The sequence below is a fragment of the Ahaetulla prasina genome, chromosome 1 (genome assembly GCF_028640845.1).
Source record: "Ahaetulla prasina isolate Xishuangbanna chromosome 1, ASM2864084v1, whole genome shotgun sequence".
NCBI lineage: Eukaryota > Metazoa > Chordata > Lepidosauria > Squamata > Colubridae > Ahaetulla > Ahaetulla prasina.
In genome coordinates, this window is record NC_080539.1 from 353914384 (window position 1) to 353939652 (window position 25269).

The 25269-nt window shown below is 38.6% G+C and overlaps 1 protein-coding gene across 2 annotated transcripts in view; it reads left to right on the top strand.

The window, feature by feature from the left end:
- Nucleotides 1-25269, top strand: part of MDGA2 (MAM domain containing glycosylphosphatidylinositol anchor 2) — a 732231-nt gene that overhangs the window by 355683 nt on the left and 351279 nt on the right. For both annotated transcript variants that reach the window (XM_058163141.1, XM_058163142.1), the window contains one exon: nt 518-726. In XM_058163141.1, the coding sequence (XP_058019124.1) occupies nt 518-726 (209 nt within the window). The remainder of the gene's footprint in view (nt 1-517; nt 727-25269) is intronic.

The window sequence follows — 25269 nt, forward strand, 5'->3', positions numbered from 1 at the left end:
TCATTCCTTTACATTTGAAGGGGGACACCCAGCAAAATAGCTATTTTTATTTCTTAAGAAATGAAGACAGATTTAAAGTTGGTTAGATCTACATTACGTCTTCATCATGATTCCATTTATAAAGAAATCCATGAATATTGATTAGTTTTTAACAAAGCAAAAAAACACAAAGCAAATTAAAAATAATATTCTCAGCCATCTTTTCATGCCAAATGCATGTGAATTTGGGCTAATCCTCTTTTTCAGCAATACAACTGTTATCACCATATTTGGAAATGCAAGGATTCAAAGCCAGACTTTTCATGTCTCAGCACTCAAACATCCTGCCTGAATGAACAAAGCAGTCAGTTTCATTGTTTCCTTGTTACTTTTTCACACACACACACACACACACACACACACACACACACACAGAGAGAGAGAGAGAGAGAGAGAGAGAGAGAGAGAGAGAGAGAGAATCAAGGTTTTTTTTTGTTCTGTTTTAATCTTTTGCTTTCTTCTTTCTTTGTGTTCCCAGATTTGGATGATCCAATCGTGACAGTCCACCAGAGCATAGGTGAAGCAAAAGAACAGTTTTACTACGAAAGAACTGTGTTTCTTAGGTGTGTAGCCAATTCCAACCCACCTGTTCGGTACAGTTGGAGGCGAGGGCAAGAGGTGCTATTACAAGGATCCGACAAAGGTGTTGAAATTTATGAGCCCTTCTTTACGCAGGTAGGGATCAAGGTACAGTCATGTTTTTGTCATTATTTCCCCCCCCCAGTGCTGTTTTATATATGAAATAATCATATTTCCTCTTCAAATTATGATGCCTATCACAAAGTAATTGTATTTTTTATATATAATTTCATTACTAAGTGGTATTGAAGATCATATTTTTTATCTTTGAAAATTTCTGAAATCTGGACAGTTACTGGTAATAATGCCCAAAATGCATTTTTTTATTTTTATTTTTAAATATTGTGATGTCTTTTGTGCTGAATAAGATATCTATACAGGGCAGAATGTGATGGGAGGAGTACACATTCTAAGCATATAAATATAGGGTGGCACAGTGGTTAGAAAGCAGTATTGCAGGCTAACTTTGGCTATAGTCTGAAGTTCGACTCTGGATCAAAGTTGACTCAGTCTTCTACCCCTTTGAAGTTGGTACAATGAGGACTCAGATTGTTGGGGGGAATACACTGACTCTGTAAACCACTTAGAGAGGGCAATAAAGCACCTTGAAGGGGTATTTAAGTCTTAAATGCTATGGCTATAGCTATTGCTAGAGTGAAAAACACATTATAGTGGGGAAAATGCTTGCAATTTTTCCCAATTTTAGGAAAAGTACTCCCACAATGAGCACCATAGAACCCTTGTACTCAAAATCTATTTAAAGAATCTGTGATTGCCACATAGTCCTGAGTTTCACAGATTAGAAATGTATTCCTCTATGTACTATATAGTGGCAACATATATAGTTATAGGCATAGTTAGCTTTAGGTAAAGTTAAAGGAGACACCCATGTATACCATAAAAAGAACCGCAATTTGCACCCTGTCTCACTTCTCCTTCTCTTTCTCCCTGTCCTTCTCCCTCTATTCTCTGTCTGTCTCTGTCTGTCTCTCTCTTTCTGTCTCTCTCTTTGTCTCTATCTTTCCCCCTGTCTCTCTCTCTCTCCTCTTCCCCCACTTGAGGAAAGAACCACTGATATCCACTCTTAGAAATCTCAGGTTTGCCCACAAGAGAATGTGTAACAAAAATGTTTAAACTATTTTTGCCGAAGTAAGAGAGGAAATGGGTGCAGCTTTGCTCGGTTCCTCACCTATGGGTTCTGATAGCCTACCCTGTCTTGCCACAGTGCTGATGTGGGATCCAAAAGGTGACCAACCTAGGTTATAAAATCTAGCAAGAAGGCTCATAGTAGCTTCTCTTTGGATGCAGATGGCGATTTAAAAGAAGGAAGCAAGTATGAATTGTGCCCAAGCAGTCTGAGAGGCTGCCCCTGTTTTCATTTTATTTTTTTTTACGGGCAGTAAGGAATAGCTTGATGGTCTACCATTATTCATGAATGGCTAACAATACGGACAACTTTGCATGCTAGATTTAGACATTGTAAATGTGCAAGCTATGAGGGCCGTGAACAAGGGCTGGACTTTACCTACTTCTTTGTCAACTCCTGGGATCAATTCATAAGAATCTGTGAAAGGAAACAAATGAGATGCTGAGTGTACAATCAGCACCCAAGCACAAAACCACTTACAACTTTCGTAGATAATTTTCAACTAATGGATTGGAAAGCCCCATTGCTTTTGTCCTTTATTATACTTGACAGCTTTATATTGCAGAGAAATAAGGAGACTGGAATCATAGGGTGAGAAGGGATTTGACTCTTTATCTCTCTGTTCTATTGCACTAACCACCATCTGAGTAAAATCATAGAAAAGTCATGGTATTCTGTTTTCATTTTTTGCATGCTGGATTAATTAGCAGGACCTATAGCGTTATATCCAATACAAATAGAGTTAACTCAATAGGATTTATTTACCTGTGATTATCCCAACATAGAGAAAACTGCTTTCAGCCTTAATCTGTAAAGTAATTGTGAAAGTTTTATTTATTTTATTTATTAAATTTGTATACCACCCTTCTCCCGAAGAACTCAGGGCGGTTCACAGCCAGTAAAATCAAAATACATATGATACAGGTTAAAAAACAATATAAAAAACTAATTCAATATATGGCCTAAAATTTTTAAATACAATTAAAAACCCCGTTTAAAACCCCAATTTAAAAACCCCAATTTAAAACTACGTTTAAGCTAGTTAAATTAAGTTAAAGTTAAGTATAAGAGCCAATTTGGTCTAATTGTTAAGGCATTAGGCTAGAAAGTGAGTGACCATGAATTTTACTCATGCCTCCACCATGAAAGCCAGCTGGGTGATCTTGGGTTAGCCTAATTCATTATGGAGAAAATAAGAGGAGAAAGGTGTATTGGATATGTTCCCCACTTTAAGTTATTTTAAAAACAATAAAGGTGGAATACATACATAGATACAAACAGTACATACATTCGTACATACTGTCAGGCCTGGAAGCATATTTTTTGTTGGATCTTCAGGCCTGCCACATTTAAAACTGGGGGGAAATGGGAGGAGGGATTGTATGGAGCCAGGGTGATATATAGTCATAATAACATTCCTTTCTCAGAAAGTCAAGGACAACTTGCCCTGCACCTGGACGGTTGGACCTGGGAGTCATCTCCAGATGGGATGGTGCTTTGATTGGACCATGTGATGGACGTGTGGGTGCTGGGCAGGACTCAGACTTTTCTTTGGGTGGGAAAAACCTGGAAGTTTTCAGATTCGGGTTTTCCCAGATGTGCCAATATGACATCTCTAATAAAATGGAACTTTGAGGAAACTCAAGCCTCAGAGTTTTCTTTCATTGGAGGTGTTACTTGGAACCCTGACACATACATACAGTACATCCATGCATCCATGCATGCATAAATACATACATAGTATTGAATACAAAGTATTGTTTTAGAATCTTGCCATCTAGATTTCTACTTCTGCCCATGTGAACAAAAGAATACTGGTGAGTCAAATACAGAAAATTTGCAAGAAATATTTGATCACAAGCCAATAAAACAAACAAACAAACAAGGATTCTGGGGAGTAAAAGAGAATGTTTAATGAGATAGAAAGCAACCTTTATCCTCTATCCAGACTCTAGTATTTCTATACAGTATCAATGGAACTCAGAGCCAGGAAAAAATATGAAATGTAGGTTCATATATTTCTTGCTTTACTTAAGTAGACATCTGAGAAATGGAAGAAATGTTGCTGTGAAAGACCTTGTATAGTTATTCCAGAAATTTACATATTAACTATCTCAGGAAAATATATATGCATAAAGTTGTTTGAGATTAGCATATTCTATGACTTGGGAGAGAAAATGCACTACTTTTATGCTGTGCTCATGGACATCTATCAAAAACAAGTCCCAAACTATTGAATATTAGACAAAGAAGACTATAAAAGGAGAACATATGCTGAAGTCAGTTCTGTTGCATGTTATGGGTGCCTCAGATTTTTCCCACCTTGTTTGTTGTATCTGTTGAATACATTTCTTTACCAACTTTGATTACTGATTTCATTATACAGATGCGGGCTACGGTAATTTTTGAGATCTTTTAACCTAGCAGTATAATAATATTTTAGTAGAAAAAATAACTTTTTATTTCACTTTATTGCTACAATGCTCATTGTACATTCAAGGGAGAATGGATCTTATCAAAATACTCCTTGGCATAATTTCAAAAATTGGGACCAGAACTTCCCTTGCTAAATGATAAGGTTGTTAAGTAAGTCCGATTTTACTACCATATTTTCCCATTGTCATTAAGTGAATCACACATTTAAGTGAAGCCAGCTTCCTCGTTTGGCTTTGCTTGGCAGAAGCCCCCTGGAAAAGTTGCAGATAGCAATCACAGGACCTCAACTATCATAAATACATGTCAGCTGCCAAGCACCCAGATTTCATGAAATTTTAAAATAATACTTATCTTAAATAGGAACATATGAAGACTTCCAAGAAAAAAACTAAACATACCCTGTTTCCTCTAAAATAAGACATCCCCTGATAATAAGCCCAATCTGGCTTTTGAGTGCATGCACTAAAATAACCCCCACCTGAAAATAAGCCCTCCCCAAAAATAATTAACCGCATGCGCAGCCGGTCCCTGCCATTTCCTCTGGTTAGGGTTAGGGAAGTAGAACTGGAAATCAGGTAAGACGGCAAGAGGAGCCCTGTCTTGCTCCACGCACCCCAAAATAATAAGGCATCCCTGAAAATAAGGCCAAGCACTTATTTCGGGGTTCAAAAAAAATAAAGTCAGGGTCTTATTTTCGAGGAAACATGGTAGTAGAGAAAGGAAGAGAAAATGAAAATGTAATGGAAAGGATCAGAAGCTCAGTATTCACAAACCCAATGCCATTTTGAAGGGCTTAAAGCAACTTCTCATATAGCCATTCAGTTGAATTGTTAACTAACCAATCTTTATTAGTTAACAATTGCTGTTATTAATAATTAACTTCAATTAATTAAACGTTAGGGGGCACGATGTCTCAGTGGTTAAAGATGCTGAGCTTGCCAGCTGGAAAGCTGACGGCCTGGATTTGAAATCTGAGCACCCCAGGATGGAGTGACCTCCCATCCTTGTTCCAGCTCCTGACCACCTACCTGTTTGAAAGCATGCAAATGTGAGCAGATAAATAGGTATCACTTCAGTGAGAATGTAACAGTGTTCCCTCCACCTCGGCATATAGTCATGCTGGCTATGTAACCATGGAATGTCTTTGGACAATGCTGGCTCCCTTGGCTGAAAAACAGAGATGAGCATCACCTCATGAGTCAAACATGACTGGACAGGGGAAACCTTTTTTTTTTCTCTAACTGTTACCGTAGTACTAACTAAGAGTTTTGTGATGTGACCTCCATTCTCTGAAGATATCTGCCACAAGCCAGGATTTCATTAAAATAATTAAATGTAAATCATGTTGTTATTATCCAAGCAACACCTTTTGTCAACCCTGAAGTTGACCTGGCTGTGGCCATCAGGATTGTATTTCCCAAGGCTTCAGGCTTGACACAGCCTGGAGCAAGGGGTTTGTAAAGAGAGTTGGGGTTTTGTAGCCAAAACAAAATAGTTGTCTTTTTGGAATGACCAAGTTGTCTTGGTCATTCCAACTGCTAGACTTAATTGGGCTTTATAGCACTGTCTAAGTGGATTACAGATCAGCATATTACCCTCAATAATTTGGGTCCTCATTTTACCAACCTCGGAAGGATGGAAGGCTGAGTTAATCTTGAGCTGGGATCGAACTCTTGGCAGTCGACAGAGTTAGCCTGCAATGCTGCATTCTAACCACTGTATCACCACGTCATGGCAACATTCTGCTTTTGCAATTAGAAACAGTGTATCTATGACTACCAGTCTTTGGAGGTAGGGTAGCTTAGGAAAGAGAGGTTGTCCTTATGTCTTTATCTGGGGCATCAAAGACATCATGATAAAACAAGTTCCTCATCTAGGTTGCTTATCCTAAGAATAACATTTTTATTTGGTATATTATTTTCAACAGAAGGGATGGGCTGGTGGGCTATTAGAGCTTCCTAATTAACTTCGTTGAAGAACTTTCAAGAGATTCTGGTGAGAGACTTTTATGTGATACACATGAATCTTAGTGTTGTATCCCGCCAGTGGCCAGCAGATCTGGCAGCAAATTTGGACAGTGAGGAGGTTGAGGAGGAACGTGGGCCAGTCCTGGAGTCTGAGGAAGGCTTGGATGATGGCTCTGAGTTGGAAGCAGAGAGGGGGCTAAGGCCATCAGGTAATTCTTTGCTGCGTCTGGAGTCTCTGGAGTCTGACATCAGCAAGGCAGAAGAACAGTGTGAGCCTGTTCCCAGTGTGTGCATGCACAAAGCTGCCAGGAGACAGGAACAATTAAGGAAACAGGGTCGACTTTGGAGTAAGGCTAGGAATTGATTGGCCTCTCCCATAAGACTTAAAGAAAAGTTTTTGCAGGAAGCAATTAGTTCATCTGGCTGATTCAAGATTTGAAAATTCTCTTTGTGACTCTGTGCCAAGTTTGGCCTTGCCCTGCGTCTGGAAATTAGATCTTTGGCAGCATTCCACGTGAGATAGGTGGGTGTTGATAATCTTCCTCTGCAAGACTGTTTATCAAGCCTTGCAGATGGTAAATGAAAGTAATTTACAGCCTTATGAATTAAAGAGGTTTGCCGGGACTAAGTTTATGCTGTTTAATTTCCTAGGTCAGAACATTTAGATTGTGAAAAGTCCAAAATAACATTTGAAGGACCAGAATCTTTTCTTGTCTGTTGAAACTTTCCTGTCAAATATAGTCATAGGGATTGAGCTTTAACTTAATATTTCACTGCCATGTTGCAATTTTGTTGTTGTTGTGGAAATGGATGCAAATAGGCCAACTGATTCTACGTGAGCATTTAATTAAAACTGAAGGGCTCCTTGTGAGCGAGCATTCCTTGCCTAATAATGCCATGATACGGAAATGTTTATTATTATCTCCTTTATTAGATAAGTTCTCGCTGGGTTATATGATGTGTCACATTAAATTAGATTCCATTTTGCAAAGTGTTTGGTTTTCAGGTTGCTGCCTGGGATTCATTTTCTGCTTTGAATTTAATGAACAAATCAAGTTGCCATGTTGATAACTGAAGGCTTATCACTAACCTTTCTATATTTACCAGAGGTCAGCTTGAATTAGTATCTCTCTCTTTCTCTAGGCAAGTAGGAGATAGAATAGATGTTTATAAAAAGGACAAGGTGTAATTAAAGGTTTAGGAATTAGACTTGCATTTCCCACGTATTTCTGTATAGGTTGGCTTAAATCTCAGTGATATATACCTTGCATTTGGAAAGCATATTATAGCACTTCTTTCAGAGGACAGGAAGAAAAATCTTGAATATGTAGATGAGGAATAAGCAGTTATCCAGAAGACTTTCTACTAGACTAAATGTGTAATTCAAGGCTAAATAGACAAGGTTTATATGTTGACAAACAAAGCAGTTAAAGATTTTGTAAAATCTTTCTCGCAGTCAGTTGCAAAAATATCTTAAGTTAGAGGAGATGATACAGAGATAGGTAGAAGATAGAGAGATAGAGATCGAAGACAGAGATCGAGATAGATAGAGATGACAGAGATAAAGATGATGATAGGGATAGATGGATGGATGGATGGATGGATAGATAGATAGATAGATAGATAGATAGATAGATAGATAGATGATAGAAAGAAAGAGAGAGAGAGAGCAACATGGGAGAGAGAACCCTAATCACACAGGGTGATTCAGTTTATTCTGAGTTGTACATTGTAAAAACCAGTCTATGCTTTAATACTGAATCTTGCAGAATGAGACTGTTGAGAATAGCAATAGCAATAGCACTTAGACTTATATACCACTTCACAGTGCTTTTACAGCCCTCTCTAAGTGCTTTACAGAGTCAGCATATTCCACCCAACAATCTGGGTCCTCATTTTACCAGCCTCGGAAGGATGGAAGGCAGAGCCAACCTTGAACTGCTCAGAATTGAACTCCTGGAGTGAGCAGTGAGTTAGCCCTGCAGTGCTCCATTCTAACCACTGTGCCACTATGGTGGATAAAACATGGAGAATAAACTTAATAACTTAAAAAGGAGGGCAGGAATCTAAGGAAGTGAAAAAGCCTTATAGTAAGTTGTACTTTCTTTACATTCCTAAAACTGGATATCTTAGGATTTCATTTTGTGGTCTACACTATCTGATTGGTCATCTCAAAATGTTGGTGGTTTTTTTTAGCTTATTTTTATTTTACTATAAGTTAATTTTACTGGGGACACGATGGCTCAGGGGCTAGGACGTTGAACTTGTCGATCGAAAGGTCGGCCGCTCAATGGTTCAAATCCCTAGTGTTGCCGTGTAACAGGGTGAGCTCCCGTTACTTTTCCCAACTTCTGCCAACCTAGCAGTTTCGAAAGTATGTAAAAATGCAAATAGAAAAAATAGGGACCACCTTTGGTGGAAAGGTAACAGCGTTCCGTGCGCCTTTGGCATTGAGTCATGCCGGCCACATGATCACGAAGATGTCTTTGGACAGCGCTGGCTCTTCGGCTTTGAAACAGAGATGAGCACCGCCCCCTAGAGTCGGCAACGACTAGCACATATGTGCGAGGGGAACCTTTACTTTTACCTTATTTTACTACAAAAAAAGATAAAATATAAAACTCCCAACATTTTTAACAGAAACAAGCAAAAAAACTCATAAAACAAACAAGACATTAAACAAGTGTATAAAAACACTAAAACATATATACATATTATTCACCCTAACTGAATATTGATAAATATATTACAACAATATTAGTTTCCCACGGCCCTATGAAACAGGCCCCAATTTTTTTAACACTACTAATTATATTTGCAGATTACTAACCTTTAATCCATCTACTATATTAATGACAAAACAGTTAATAGGTACTGTAGAACAATAATAAAAAAGGCAAGATTGAAATTTCAAAACTCTATGTTAACAAACTGTTATTGTAATCAATTCATAGAAAATTTACCATGGCTTCTTATCTATCCCAAATAATCCCAACGGTTCATCCCAGATCTGATACCTTTATTTGTTTCTTAATACCATCTCTTATCAAATGCTGTTTTCAATGTGAAGTTTTGCTTGGTCAACCAGGATTATTATTATTTTTAATCCCATCTTTAGATGGGATTTTTTTAAAAAATTCCACCTGTATTACCCACCAGCTCCTCATCCTCCTCTGAACTAGCATCCGAGGTGGCATCTCGAGGAGGTTTATCTGGACAGACCATGACACTACCTGTTCTTTCTATGCTTACATATTTCCAATGACATTAAGCTTAAGACATTTGAAGTAAGAGAATCTGTATCAAAAGTCATTTTTTGTTCCAAAACTTGGGATCATTACACTTTGTAATTGTATTTTCCTACAATTTTTATTCCTTTGTAAAGACCTTTCTGTTTTTTTACTTCATCTTCAGATGCCTTCAAATTTCCCTAGTTTGTCTTTCAGTTCATATTTTTAATGTATTGTTGCATGGTGACAGACATTGGTAACATTATTTTCTACTTAATATTTGTCCATTATAAATTCTTATCTGCAAAATTTTCCTAGAGAAAATGTCTTATTTGAGATAATCTGAGAAAAAAATGAGTGGATAGGCCCATTGCATGGGGAAGGTCGTGTGATATTAACAAATGACAGGGAGTGGACAGTACTTGCATATCATCAACTTCTACTTTGCTTTAGTCTTGTTTCCCCCCTTCCCCAAAAAAACCTCAAACCTGTTTAAACAAATCTAAGCAGAGCAATTGATAAAAGGAGGGCATAGTGATATAAAGTGGTTGTTAAGAGTATCTGATTATCATGAGTGAATTTAAATATCTAAAAATAAACCATCTATATACAAAGGTCTTGAAGAAACTCATAGATCTTGATCTCTGAGAAATTATGGAGGATGGGCATTTTGCAAGATGCTAAAATGTCATGGTAAATCAACCTGATCACTTTTTCAAAATAAAGTGATCAGTTTAGTTGAACACAAAAATGAAGGGGACATGGTGTACCTTGACTGCAGCAAAGCATTTGACAAATTCTTTTATGAGAACCTGATAGCAATGATGGCAAAATGTGGGCTGGACTATGTTACCATCCTATGGATATAGCTGACACCCAACAAATATATGTCCATGGTTTTGTATAAAGCTGGTAGAAAGAATCAAGAATAATGGTATGTGAGAAAGACTTTGGGAGATGGGGTGGGGAGAGGAAGGAGAGAGGGAAGGAGGGAGAGAGAGACAAAACTGTCTACTATTGACAAAACTGTCTACTATTGACCTCACCCCATTCCTAAGAGGACTATAAGGGGCGTGCATAAGAGCACAAAAGTGCCTACCGTTCCTGTCCTATTGTTCCCTTCATTATAGTATTATATGCATACTTTTACTTATACTTTTACTTATATATACTTTTTCTCTCATGATGAATTATTGTTTATGTTGATGATTGTATATACTGTTGTGACAAAAAAAAAAAAAAAGAGCCACAACCAGGGAACAATTAGCTCACAACAGGAGCGGCAAACATTTCAGGAGGGACCACCTCTTGTTTCTTGGTCTGTAAAGGTAACTGGGTGAAATGTACTTTCAGATTTGCAAGGTTCTGTTAATGTCACCTTACAAATAAACATAACAATAAAGTAGAAATAGTCAATCTTATCTACCATTCTATGTTTCCGGTCTGATCTACCTCACAAGGCTGACAATACCATACAGTTAAACCATTAAACAACAACATCTGCCTATCAGAGTTCCTTGGGAAAGATTAATTAGATGGATAAAAATCTAAACTTCTGGCTGATTTTGTGACCAACCATAATAGTTTGATTAAATGGAATAATTGGAATAAATGGAGTTTATTGAATGTACAGGAGACAAAACATGAATATCAAAATAATTCAATGAAAACAGAAATAGAATGCTGGCAAGGAAAAGCATTATATAGTACATTTCCACAAAATATTGACAGGGAGGTGGATAAGATTAAACCTTATAAACAATGGCTTATAACTGGAACATTTAAAAGAAAAAAGAAAAAGAAAAGAAGACTTTGGCTGCTCAAGAGCAAGATATTCAAATTAATGCACTCAAGGACTGAATTGAAAATCATCAAAGTTCTGATTGTCCAAAGAAGCTGAAGAAACAGTAGATTGTATACAGCTCATGCAAGAAGATTGCACAAACTGATTATAAACAACAATGTAATGGTCTCCAAAATAATTCACTGGAACATCTATAAAAATATCAAGTGCCAGTAATGAAAAATTGGTGGGAACATAAAGAGTTGAAAAAGTAGTTGAAAATAAGTGTGTTAAAATGTGGGATTTCTGAATGAAAACTGGTAAAGTCTTGGCTCATAGCACATCAGATTTACCCTGTTTTCCCAAAAATAAGACATCCCCTGATTATAAGCCCATGGCAATAAGGCCAAGCACTTATTTTTTGAGTGCATGGCAAATAAGGCCAAGCACTTATTTCTGGGTTCAAAAAAATATAAGGGTCTTATTTTTGGGGAGAGGAGCGTGGCCAGCATTGCTGTGGGACGGCAATTCTCAGGGCTCCTTAAGGATCCTGAGGATTGCCAATATTCCTGGTGTTTTGGGGATCCCTTTTTGGGATCATAGCTGTCGTGTAGAGACAGCAAAGAAAGGAGGCACAGATTGGCGTGAACAGGGAAGTGGCAAATTCCCTGGAGCACCAACACCAGCCTCCAACCCGGCGGCATGGAAAGGCAGCCATTGAGCTGTCACTAGCAGGGGTGACCACGCTAAAAGATTGGAGCAGGAGAGGTGATCGAACAGAGGATTCTTACCAGAAAAGTGATTTGCCATCATATAGGTAAGAAGAAAAATCACTAAGGCTTGAAAGAAGTTTTTATTTTGAATCAGCGGCTAAATTGGCATGCTGAAGTACAAATAGAAGGAAAAAAAATGGAACTTGGAAATTAAAGCCCCAGAAAAACTTTTCATCTGAATTTTAATTTGACTGTGGAAGAGTCTAAATATTAAAAGGAATAAAAAAACTGAAATAAAACATTGTTTACTATAATTGTTTACTAAGGGGCCGGATAGCTCAGGCTGGTACAGCCTGTTATTAAGAACACAAAGCCTGCAATTACTGCAGGTTCAAGCCCGGCCCAAGGTTGACTCAGCCTTCCATCCTTTATAAGGTAGGTAAAATGAGGACCCAGATTGTTGGGGGGGCAATAAGTTGACTTTGTAAAAATATACAAATAGAATGAGACTATTGCCTTATACACTGTAAGCCGCCCTGAGTCTTCGGAGAAGGGCGGGGTATAAATGTAAACAAACAAACAAACAAAAAAACTTAAGTCAGGAAATGATAAATTTGGTGGACTAATAATGGATACTTTGTAGCTGAAATATTTGTGAATGGGAAAGAACTATCCGCTGGAGGAAAGAAAGTATTAGAGCGTCTAGACCAGCGTGGGAAAAAAAACATTGTTTGGACATCTGCTGTGAACTTGCAAGGAGGGGGAGCAGAACATATAAATACTTATTGGAATATTTTAAAGACATACTGGGTGGACTCTTCCAGAAATAAAGAAAAAATAAAGAAGAAAAGAAGAAAAGAAATACATGGACTTAAATTTTGGTTATAAATTGATTTAAAAAGTCTTTCTCCTTGTATTGGAAATATGGAAAATTGGGAGGAATTGTAGGAAATGCTTTTGATGATCTGAGAGTCTGTGAGACATATGGCTGGAAAAGAAATCAGTGAGGAGAGTACAGATGAATAATATTGGGATGGATAGTGGAAAAGTAAAAATGAAGAGAAGGAAAAAAAATTAAAAAAGAGAGGGGAAAAATGAAAAAGAAAAGATTGAGAAGGACAATTAAAAAAATGAAAAAGATAGTGAGAAAAATAGATGATTACACTGGGTTTAGCAGTGAAAGACGAAAGAGAAGTGGAAGAAATAGAGAAAAATTGAGGGGGGACATCAAAAGAGTAACAACTAGAGAAAAGTGGGAAAGAAGGAAAAAGAAGGGGAGAAAGAAGAAAATGAAAGAAGGGAAGAAAGGGAGGAAAATACTAAGAGAAGGGGTCTGGGAGAGACTGAAAGAAAATGGTTAGAGGTAGGAGAAAAATGGACAAAAGAAAAGAAATTAAAGTAGTGATAGATTTGCTTCCTTATCTTTCTTTTGTGTGTGTGTATTATTATTATTTATTATTTATTTATTCATATTTATATACCGCCCAATCTCCCTAAGGACTCAGGGCGGTTCACAGGCAAAATAAAAATACATATAGGATACAAAATAAAACATCAGATTAAAAAACTTATTCAACATAGCCCAATAGTTAAAAATAACAATATACACAATAAAACCCAGTTAAAACCCATATAAATTTAAAACCTAGTCCAGTCCTGCGCAGATGAATAAATATGTTTTAAGCTCGCGGCGGAAGGTTCGGAGGTCCGGAAGTTGACGAAGTCCTGGGGGGAGTTCGTTCCAGAGGGTGGGTGCCCCCACAGAGAAGGCCCTTCCCCTGGGTGTCGCCAGACGGCACTGTCTGGCTGACGGCATCCTGAGGGGGCCCTCTCTGTGAGGCGCAGGTCGGTGAAAGGTATTTGGTAGCAGCAGGCGGTCCCGTGGTAGCCCGGCCCTATGCCATGGGCGCTTTGAAGATCGTTAAAAACCTTGAAGCGCACCCGAAGGCCACAGGCAGCCAGTGCAGTCTGCGCAGGAGAGGTGTTACTTGGGCACCCCGAGGGGCTCCCTCTATCACCCGTGCAGCCGCATTCTGGACTAACTGAAGCCTCCGGGTGCTCCTCAAGGGGAGCCCCATGTAGAGAGCATTGCAGTAATCCAGACGAGACGTCACGAGGGCGTGAGTGACCGTGCATAGGGCATCACGGTCTAGAAAGGGGCGCAACTGGCGAACCAGGCGAACCTGGTAAAAAGCTCTCCTGGAGACGGCCGCCAAATGATCTTCGAAAGACAGCCGTTCATCCAGGAGAACGCCCAAGTTGCGCACCCTCTCCACCGGGGCCAGTGACTCGCCTCCAACAGTCAGCCGCGGACTCAGCTGACTGTACCAGGATGCCGGCATCCACAGCCACTCTGTCTTGGAGGGATTGAGCTTGAGCCTGTTTCTCCCCATCCAGACCTGTATGGCTTCCAGACACCGTATGGGGGTATGGGGGGGTTAATGCATGAAACAAGGGTTGATCAAAAATCCAGCGTAGGGAATTTGGAATGGTATGGTTTATTAATGAAGATAATTGAATTTTAAGATGCAAAATGGGATAAAATTGAAATGTTAGTAAATGATGTATATTGTTGGAAGAAAGTATTGAATTTTGAATAGAAATGTTAAGATAATAAGAGATGGAAAGTTATATTAACTGATTATATGATATAAATGGAATAAGATGAAGATAATGTTAAGGTTTAAAATATAGGAGAGGAGGTTGGAAAAATATGTGTAATAATTAAGAGAATTGGGGATGTCTGGATATTAGAGAAATTGAAAGGTTGCTATGAAAGAAATGGAGAAATGACAACCCCGAAAATATTCAAAGAATAAAAATTGAAATAGTAAAAAAAAAAAAAAGGAATGAAAGGGAATGAATATGAATAAAAATGGAGAAATTAGAAAATGAAGGGCGAAAAAAGATGTAATCTGATAAAATAAGCAAAGAAATATTAAGAAAGGAATAAAAAGGGGAAAAATATATTTTGGCAAAAATTGTAATTAAGAAAAATATATTTGAATAGTTTGAACTGTATAAGATAAGGTCACTACATTGTTTATGAATTGTGTTTTTGTGGAGGGGGAAACAAAAAATCAATAAAAACTTGTACAAATAATAATAATAATAATAAGGGTCTTATTTTTGGGGAAACAGTAAAATTGTGATTGAAAAGATCAAAGTGTGGATAATTGTGCCAATACCTAAGGATAGTAGAATACAAAAGAATTGGAGAAGATGAGAATGACAAAATTTCCATCTATCAATTATAGAAGACCACATTGCTTGGATCTGAACATTTACCATGCTGATATATTAGGATACTCTATAATCTTGGGAAGAACTCAATTTGTGCTAAGGCCATCAAACGCTAAAGAACTGGCTGTTGTGATTTCACTTTGTTATGTATATAGTAATCATAATCTGCTTATCCTGGATTGAGTTGAGTTGAGGAAGAACTCAATAGGTGATAAAATGCCAAATCCAGTCTCAACATCTGTCTGATTGTGCAAGCAACAATAATAATAAATCTGTAAGAATCAGCAACTATGCCATGAAAGCCAGGCATATAAAATCTCATTCAACTGGGGTTATGAATGGGGCCAATAATTTATTACAGCCACTAGAATGACCAAGCCATGACCTTTGTGGCTTTAGGACACTGAAGAATCAGGGGTCAATTGAAAATTAAATTTGAACAAAATCCAATAGATCAATGGATCAGCACCTACTTAGTGGTGGGTTTCATTTTTTTTTACTATCAGTTCTGTGGGTGTGGCTTGGTGGGCGTAGCATGGCTTGGTGGGCGTGGCAGGGGAAGGATACTGTAAAATCTCCATTTCCACCCCACTCCAGGGGAAGGATACTGCAAAATCCCCATTTCCTCCCAATCAGCTGGGACTCGGGAGACAGAGAATAGATGGAGGCAGGGCCAGTCAGAGGTGGTATTTACCAGTTCTCCAAACTACTCAAAATTTCCACTACCGGTTCTCCAGAACTGGTCAGAACCTGCTGAAACCCTCCTATGCGCCTACTGGAATGAAATATAGTTTGAAAATGAGACTCTATATGCAGTGTCTCATTCTCCATTCATAAAATAAGGTTTGTTTTATGAGATGTAGCATGCTTTGAAATGAATATTTTGAAAGAGAAGTAACAATAATAGTCAAAATATTATTTAAATGTAATACTTGTGCATTTATTTTTAAGTACCTTAAAAATAGAGGAAAATTGTCTTATTAATGAATGAATCCCAAAGCAAAACAAACTGGGTAGAAACAATTTTGTTTGGCCCTGCGACTAATGTGATGTATTCTTCTAGGAATAGGAGCTATTCAATTCAAAACTACTTAGTTTCACATCTCAGTGGTGCAATACAATTCCACAAACTGCTAGCATACAGAGGGAGCAAAAGGCCAGCCAATTCCGAAGTAAAATTAGAGCTGATCCCCCAGTTTAAATTCAATCCATACTGTGAAAATTTCCACCATTTATTAAAATATTTTTCAGCCAATTTGAGTAATTAGACTTATTATGCCTAATGGCTTAATTAGCATAAACACCGCTAATGTAATCTCATAATTGAGCACTGCAATTACAATATGGAATGATTATGAAAATTATTGGGAGAAGTTGGGGGTGGGTAACATGTTTATTGTCTAATCTGGTCCCAATCCTGGCAATACAGTTGATGATTTCTCACTGTAAATTAGAATTAGAATTAGAATTAGAATTAGAATTAGAATAGAATTTATTGGCCAAGTGTGATTGGACACACAAGGAATTTGTCTTGGTGCATATGCTCTCAGTGTACATAAAAGAAAAGATACGTTCATCAAGGTACAACATTTACAACACAATTGATGGTCAATATATCAATATAAATCATAAGGATTGCCAGCAACAAGTTATAGTCATACAGTCATAAGTGGAAAGAGATTGGTGATGGGAACTATGAAACAATTAATAGTAGTGCAGATTCAGTAAATAGTCTGACAGTGTTGATGGAATTATTTGTTTAGCAGAGTGATGGCCTTTGGGAAAAAACTGTTCTTGTGTCTAGTTGTTCTGGTGTGCAGTGCTCTATAGCGTCGTTTTGAGGGTAGGAGTTGAAACAGTTTATGTCCAGGATGCGAGGGATCTGCAAATATTTTCACGGCCCTCTTCTTGATTCGTGCAGTATACAGGTCCTCAATGGAAGGCAGGTTGGTAGCAATTATTTTTTCTGCAGTTCTAATTATCCTCTGAAGTCTGTGTTTTTCTTGTTGGGTTGCAGAACCGAACCAGACAGTTATAGAGGTGCAAATGACAGACTCAATAATTCCTCTGTAGAATTGGATCAGCAGCTCTTGGGCAGTTTGAGCTTACTGAGTTGGCAGAAAGAACATTCTTTGTTGTCCTTTTTTAATGATGTTTTTGATGTTAGCTGTCCATTTGAGATCTTGCGATATGATAGAACCCAGAAATTTGAAGGTTTCTACTGTTGATACTGTGTTGTCAAGTATTGTGAGAGGTGGAAGTATGGAAGGGTTTCTCCTAAAGTCTACCACCATTTCTACGGTTTTGAGTGTGTTCAGTTCCAGATTGTTTTGGTTGCACCACAAGGCTAGTCATTCGACCTCTTGTCTATATGCGGATTCGTCATTGTCTCGAATGAGACCAATCACTGTTGTGTCATCTGCGAACTTCAGTAGCTTAACAGATGGATCATTGGAGATGCAGTCATTGGTATACAGAGAGAAGAGAAGTGGGGAGAGCACACAGCCTTGGGGGGCCCCTGTGCTAATTGTACAGGTATTTGATGTGATCTTGCTTAGCTTCACCTGCTGCTTCCTGTTTGTTAGGAAGCTTGTGATCCACTTACAAGTCTGTTCCGGTACCTGTAGCTGGTTTAGCTTAGTTAGAAGAATGTCTGGAATGATGGTATTGAATGCTGAACTAAATTAAAATATTTCATGTTCAAACGTATTGATTTCAACTAGTACTATGCCAAAACGTTGTTTTGCATTTTGATTTTAACCATTCTCATTCATGGTGGTAAAAATGACCCAAACAATTGGTGGGATTCTTATAAGAGGGTTGTAGAATGCTTGCCCTTACCATACTGAGGAATGTCCATAATTATTCTATCCTTGATTGTGTAATCATATCTGTGGTAGTCAACATTCTTCCTACAGTAACTTCTCACATTTCATAGGATCAAGAGTATATTGAAAGGGATCTTGCAGATCATCCCTGATCACCTAATCAGGGATGGTATTCACTTACCTTCGCTACTGGTTTGCAAATGTGAGCACACATGCACCAGCGCTTGCTTCGCTCTTCACTCGCTTTGCACAGATCATCAAAAATGGGACATGATAACATATGGGTAGGCAGAGCCTCCCGCAGCCACCCCTACCGGGTTGCCTGAGCTGGATAGAACCAGCTGAATACCACCACTGGACCTAATGCTCTGAACTAAGCAGAATTTACTACTACAGCATTCCTGACAGATAGCTTATCTGGCTTCTGTTTAAACACTTCCTGTGAAAGACTTCCCAAGGCAGTCTGCTTCATTATTGAATAGCTCTTATCATTAGGATTTTTTTTCTTGATGTCTAATTAAAATCTATTTCCTTATAATTTGAATAGAATAGAATAGAATTTTATTGGCCAAGTGTGATTGGACACACAAGGAATTTGTCTTGGTGCATATGCTCTCAGTGTACATAAAAGAAAAGATACGTTCATCAAGGTACAACATTTACAACACAATTGATGATCAATATATCAATATAAATCATAAGGATTGCCAGCAACAAGTTATAGTCATACAGTCATAAGTGGAAAGAGATTGGTGATGGGAACTATGAAACGATTAATAGTAGTGCAGATTCAGTAAATAGTCTGACAGTGTTGAGGGAATTATTTGTTTAGCAGAGTGATGGCCTTCGGGAAAAAACTGTTCTTGTGTCTAGTTGTTCTGGTGTGCAGTGCTCTATAGCGTCGTTTTGAGGGTAGGAGTTGAAACAGTTTATGTCCAGGATGCGAGGGATCTGCAAATATTTTCACGGCCCTCTTCTTGATTCGTGCAGTATACAGGTCCTCAATGGAAGGCAGGTTGGTAGCAATTATTTTTTCTGCAGTTCTAATTATCCTCTGAAGTCTGTGTTTTTCTTGTTGGGTTGCAGAACTGAACCAGACAGTTATAGAGGTGCAAATGACAGACTCAATAATTCCTCTGTAGAATTGGATCAGCAGCTATAATTTGTAAATCCATTGTTTCTTGTCTTTATTATATAAACCACCCAATCAATTCTACTCCATCTTCTACATAACAGACCTTCTAATACTTGAAGACAGCTATGTCTTCCCATGGTTTGGTATGTCTAGTTTAATGAAAAGAAGGACGGGGGAGACATGATAGCAGTGTTCCAATATCTCAGGGGTTGCCACAAAGAAGAGGGAGTTAAACTATTCTCCAAAACACCTGAGGGTAGAACAAAAAGCAATGGGTGGAAACTAATCAAGGAGAGAAGCAACTTAGAACTAAGGAGGAATTTCCTGATAGTTAGAACAATCGATAAGTGGAACAACTTGCCTGCAGAAGTTGTGAATGCTCCAACACTGGAAATTTTTAAGAAGATGTTGGATAACCATTTGTCTGAAATGGTGTAGGGTTTGCTGCCTGGGCAGGGGGTTGGACTAGAAGACCTCCAAGGTCCCTTCCAACTCATGTTGTTACGTTATGTTATGTTATGTTATGTTATGTTATGTTATGTTATGTTATGTTATGTTATGTTATGTTATGTTATGTTATGTTATGTTATGTTATGTTATGGTTGTTTCCTCATGCTAAATGTGCTCAGTTCCTTCATGGTTGCTGTCCTCCATGAAATGCTCCAATTTCTCAGCACATTGGGTACTATGCCAAAACCTATTGGGTAGCATTTAGAAAATTGGCGCATGGACAAAATTTCTATGCATCAATTGCAAAAGGCCACACTGTTTGGATCACACATACATTACGTTGATATATTAAGATTCTCAGCTGTGACTTCACATTGTTGTGAAAAGATACTAATTGTGTAACCATAATACTTTATTAAATGTATATGCTGCCAGATCATCAGCAACTCTGGACAGTTTACAATTATTACAGACAGTTAAAAGCAAAGAACAATACAAAAACAGCGGAAGGAAAAAAAATACAAGGGGAAAGAAAACAAACCCAGAGCAGGGGAAAAAGAAAGAAAAGGAATATCAATTGTCCTCACCAAAGGCCTACATGAAGAGCCAGGTTTTTAAGGTCTTTCTAGATACCAGGAGAGTGGGAGATATTCAAATCTTGAAAGGGGAAGGACTTCATTCCAGAGGGCAGATGCTGTCACAAAAAAGGCATGGTTCTGGGAACCCAATATATAGCATCATTTAGATGGTGGCCCATGGAATGCACCAACCCTGCCACATCAAGATGGCTGGGCAGAAACTTTGAGAGATAGGCCATCCCTCTATTATCCAAGTCTATTCCGTGAAGAATATGAGACAATATATTATCCCACACACCTCCAATTCATCTCCTTACATGCTTGCCATCACTCCATCCTATCTCTGTTGGCCTATTTTCAGAGTTGAGGATACATTTACAGTATAGCAAACCCTGGGTTCAACCTTCAATTGTTAACATCTTAGAGCTCTCTCTGTGTCACCTCCTGGTCCATCATCAGGATAATTGTTCAGGAATAGTTAATGGCTTGGAATACAACTAACTGCTTGGTTATCTCTCTTGGTCAAATGACCCAGTGTGGAACTATTATTAAGGGCTTGGAAAGGATTCTAGATGTCACGTCCTACTGGCATTCTTTACCTTGTTATACTCTAAAAAGATAGTGTTTTATCTTGCAGCATGACAAATGATGTGCTCCTTTTGAGAGTGCTGTTTTCTCATGGACGTCATGTTGCCTTCTCTTGGTCCAGCAAATGAACCTCAGATTTTAAACTTGCATGTACTTTCAAGTGCCTTCATATTTGGAGGTTAACTTGACTTATTTCACTTTATTAAAAATGGTTCTTTGTGTTTGATGGCATGTGATAGAAATTGTTGTCTCGGGCAACTGGTAAAGAGGGGGTGCACAGGAGCAACAATCAGCAAACCTTGCCTGGTGTTGCACACTCTGTCTAAAAGTAAGTAGCCCTAGGAAACCATCTTTAAATTAGAACAACTTGATCTCTACACCTTCAGATTACAGGTAGTCCTCAACTTACATACACAATTGACATCAGAATTTCCATTGCTAAGCAAGGTGGTTGTTAAGTGAGTCATGTTTGATTTTATGACCTTTTTTCCATGGTTGGTTAGCAACTTATTGCAATTGTTAAGTGAAGTATGTGACCATTAAGCAAATCCAGCTTCCCCCATTAACTTTGCTTGTTGGAACCCAACTGGGAAGCTTGCAAATGCCAATCACCTGGCATGCTGCAACTTTTGTAAATAGATGCTACTTGCCAAGCGCCCACATTTTGATTGTGTGACTGTTTGGATGCAGTTACGGTTGTAAAGTGTAAGAACAGGTTGTAAGTGACTTTTTTTCAGCTTTGTCGTAGCTTCAAATTGTTGCTAAATGAATGGTATTATGCCAAGGACTACTATCCGTAGTTCAAACTCTACTTCAACTTGGCCTCCTTCCAAAGAGGCAACAAGCAATGTACATTGAATCTTCAAAGCAGCATTGTGCATTTCAGACCACAAAGCACATGCGTAAGTCAATAAAATTGATTTGATGTGACCTGGGTGGCTTGCTTCTGCCTTTTCTTTGCTTGTGCCCCTGCTGATTTCCTCTTGTACAGCCATAGCGCCATTGTGTCCAAACATTGTGGTCACAGCTGCATTGTAGTTGGCTAAGAAAGTAGTGGCATATGAAAGAATCTCTGCCTACTGAGGCAGATACAATTTCTAGCACCGACTCACCTGCCCAGGTCTCCAGGAGACTTTCTCCTCCCAGTGATCAAACAGTAAATACATTTCCACCCCCAATTCCCTTCTACAGCGTCAGAGCGCAACTTAGCTTATGAACATCCTTCCTTCCTTCCAATCCTATCTCAATAGAACCAGATTCTCCTTTTCCTACTCGGTCATCCTGCCCACCCCCAGTCTAAGGTGAATCTTTGCTGCAGAACAGCCAAGAAACAGGCACAAGTCCTCCAAACACTAGATCTATTTAGTGTTTAGTGTCCCCATGGCTTGGGACCGGGATACTTACGGGACCGCCTACTGCCACCATTAGCCTCCCATCGACCTGTGCGCTCTCACAGGGAGGGCCTCCTTAGGGTGCCGTCAGCCAAACAATGTCGGCTGGCGGCTCCCAGGGGAAGAGCATTCTCTATGAGGGCACCTACCCTGTGGAATGAACTACCTGTGGGGCTACGCTTACTCCCTGATCTCTGGACCTTTAAGCGCAAGCTCAAGACTTTCTTTTTTCATCAAGCAGGGCTAGCCTAATGATAATTTTAATGAGAGTTTTAGCGGGATTGATTTTATAATTTTATCTATTCATTTTAAATTTTTGGCCAATGGAATTTAGATTTTTAAGGTATATTGTATTTTAACTTTTCTACATTTGTCTTATCTTGGCTGTAAACCGCCCTGAGTCTTCGGAGAAGGGCGGTATACAAATTTAAATAATAAATAAATAAATTTATTTAAGAAAATTAAATGGCCGCCCAACTCACTCTCTATGACTTCAGAGTTACCTTACCTGGATTCACCAAAATCACTCCCCATTTTAAAAGTTTGCAGGATGGGGAAGGGGGTGGGGGGGAGGGTTGTCAAAGAAATTTGGATGTTGCGTCAATAATTCCTCTGCTAAAAAGATTAATATCCAAGTGAAATTAAATGACCAAATCTTGGAATCTGGGACTTGTATTGAGCTGTATGTGACTGGAGGCTGAAATCAAACTTGTAAAATTAACCCAGACTGATTGTGTTAGCAGATTTTGAATTGCCTGGATACTAACACCAGGTGGCTATTGTGTTTGTCTTTCCTCCTAATCAAAAACCCACTAAACCTTTTGTGCAGACAGCAGTAACTACATTACTGTACCAAAAAAAAAAAAAAAAAGTGCTTACATCAGGGAAGTGTTCATCTTAAAAGCCTACACTGGAAAAATTAGTGTTAGATTGGAATGATTGTGGAGGAAATTTGCATTTAAAACAAGTTCCTAGGCATTTTATATTACAAGGTACATAAATCAGGGGCCTGTCTGTCCAAAGCAATTTACAAATATAAATGAATACAAATTGTTTCTGTGGATTAAAAGGAAGGAGGAAAAAAAAACATTAAAAAGCCCAGTGGAGTGAATTACTTCCCTTCTAATGCAAGCATAAAAAAGGTCTAGGTTTTTACTGGCCTGCACATATCCTGTGCTGAAACCTTGTTCGGAGTACAAAAAATTCTCAGTATAAGAATAGAGCAGCATCGGGAGGTTAGGAAATGAAAAGACTCGGATGAGGCTAATTGGATTAGAAGGGAAAATTTTATTCTATGTTTGGTTTATGTATAACAATACCTTGTGATTGACCTGGGAAGCCGGCGGGGGTGGTGGTGGTGAAGGGAGGGGGGAAGAGGGTTTTGAGGGGGGGAAGGGGGGAAAAAGGGGGAAAAATGTTTTTGTTTGTTCAAACTTTTTCAAAAAAAAAGAAAAGAAAAGAAAAGAATAGAGCATCATCATTCTTTTGGACAACTAAATAAATATCCTGGCTTCAACTTCATGCCATTTCTAGATTCTCCTCGAGATCTCATTATAGCTTGTTATATTTCCAACCAAAAAACACGCTCCTGTCTTCCTGAACAACGACAACTGCAATTTCCTGAACAACAACACCTATCTTCCTACCTTCCAGAATGGTACATGATATTGTACACAGGGGTGAAATCTAGCAGGTTCTGACAGGTTCGGGAGAACCAGTAGCGGAAATTTTGAGTAGTTTGGAGAACTGGCAAATACCACCTCTGGCTGGCCCCAGGAGTGGGGAGGGAATGAGGATTTTGCAGTATCCTTCCCCTACCACGCCCACCAAGCCACGCCCACAGAACCGGTGGTAAAAAAGTTTGGATTTCACCACTGATTGTACACTGATTGTACACTGATTGTACACTGATTGTAAATGTTGTACCTTGATGAAGGTATCTTTTCTTTTATGTACACTGAGAGCATATGCACCAAGACAAATTCCTTGTGTGTCCAATCACACTTGGCCAATAAAAAATTCTATTCTATTCTATTCTATCTGTACTCACTATCTGAGATCACTCTGTCTTCCATCTTCTTGAACTTTTTTTTTAAAAAACTGATAAACTCACTTTATATTGAGAAGAGGGGTTTTATCACTTCTTGTTGGTCATTAAAGTGCCCTTTTGTAACATATACCTCGAGTGTCCTTCACTCTCTCAGTAGAATCTCTCTGGTAGCTTTTAGTTTTCAAGCTACACACAAAGACCTTATAGCTTCTTTCTCTGGTATTATATATGTTGGGGTGATGCCATTTTGCATAGCATTAGTCATGGTCAGAAGAAATTAATCTAATATTAAACTGATCTGTAACAGTCTACAACACGGGTGTCAAAACTGGCGGCCCGTGGGCTGGATGCCTCATGCGTATGCCACGCCCACCCCTGTTCCGCAAAGGAAAAAAAAAACATCATGACACATCACGTGATGCAATCAAGTTTGACACCCGTGATCTACAATATACTCAACAACAATATATAGATGTCGATCAGTCCTCTGCCCTAAATTAAGACACGTTCAGCTCATTCATGCATAAAAAAAGATTAAACGTTTGACTTTTGATTCTGCTGAACCTATAGCCCACAGTTTAAGTATTGTAGCTGTAGATTTTTTCCCCCCAAATTCTTGCACTATACTGGCTTAGCAGAAGCAGTGTCTTTGAATCATGGCCTGAAAGCAGTGGAGAAATGTAAAATTTGTTACTACTGGTTCTGTGGGCATGGCTTGGTGGTGGTGGTGGTAATGTGACTAAGTGGGCATGGCCAACTTTTTTATTATTATTATTTTTAAAAGCATTTTTTCCACAACCTCTTCGGTCTATTGTAGAAAAAAATCTTTTAAAAGGCTCCTCTGACGATCCCAGCTGAGTTTTGCCTGATCGTCAGAGGCTTTTCTTTTCTTTTAAAAGCATTTTTTTTTGCCTTTAAAAGAAAAAAAAGCCTCTGATAATCAGGCAGCTCGGCTGGGATTGTCAGAGGACCCTTTTAAAAGCCTTTTTAAAACAACCTCTTTGGCCGAAGAGGTTGTAGAAAAAATGCTTTTAAAAGGCTCTAATGATCCCAGCTAAGCCGCACGATCATCAGAGGCTTTTTTTTATTTTTAAAAGCATTTTTTGGTGAAA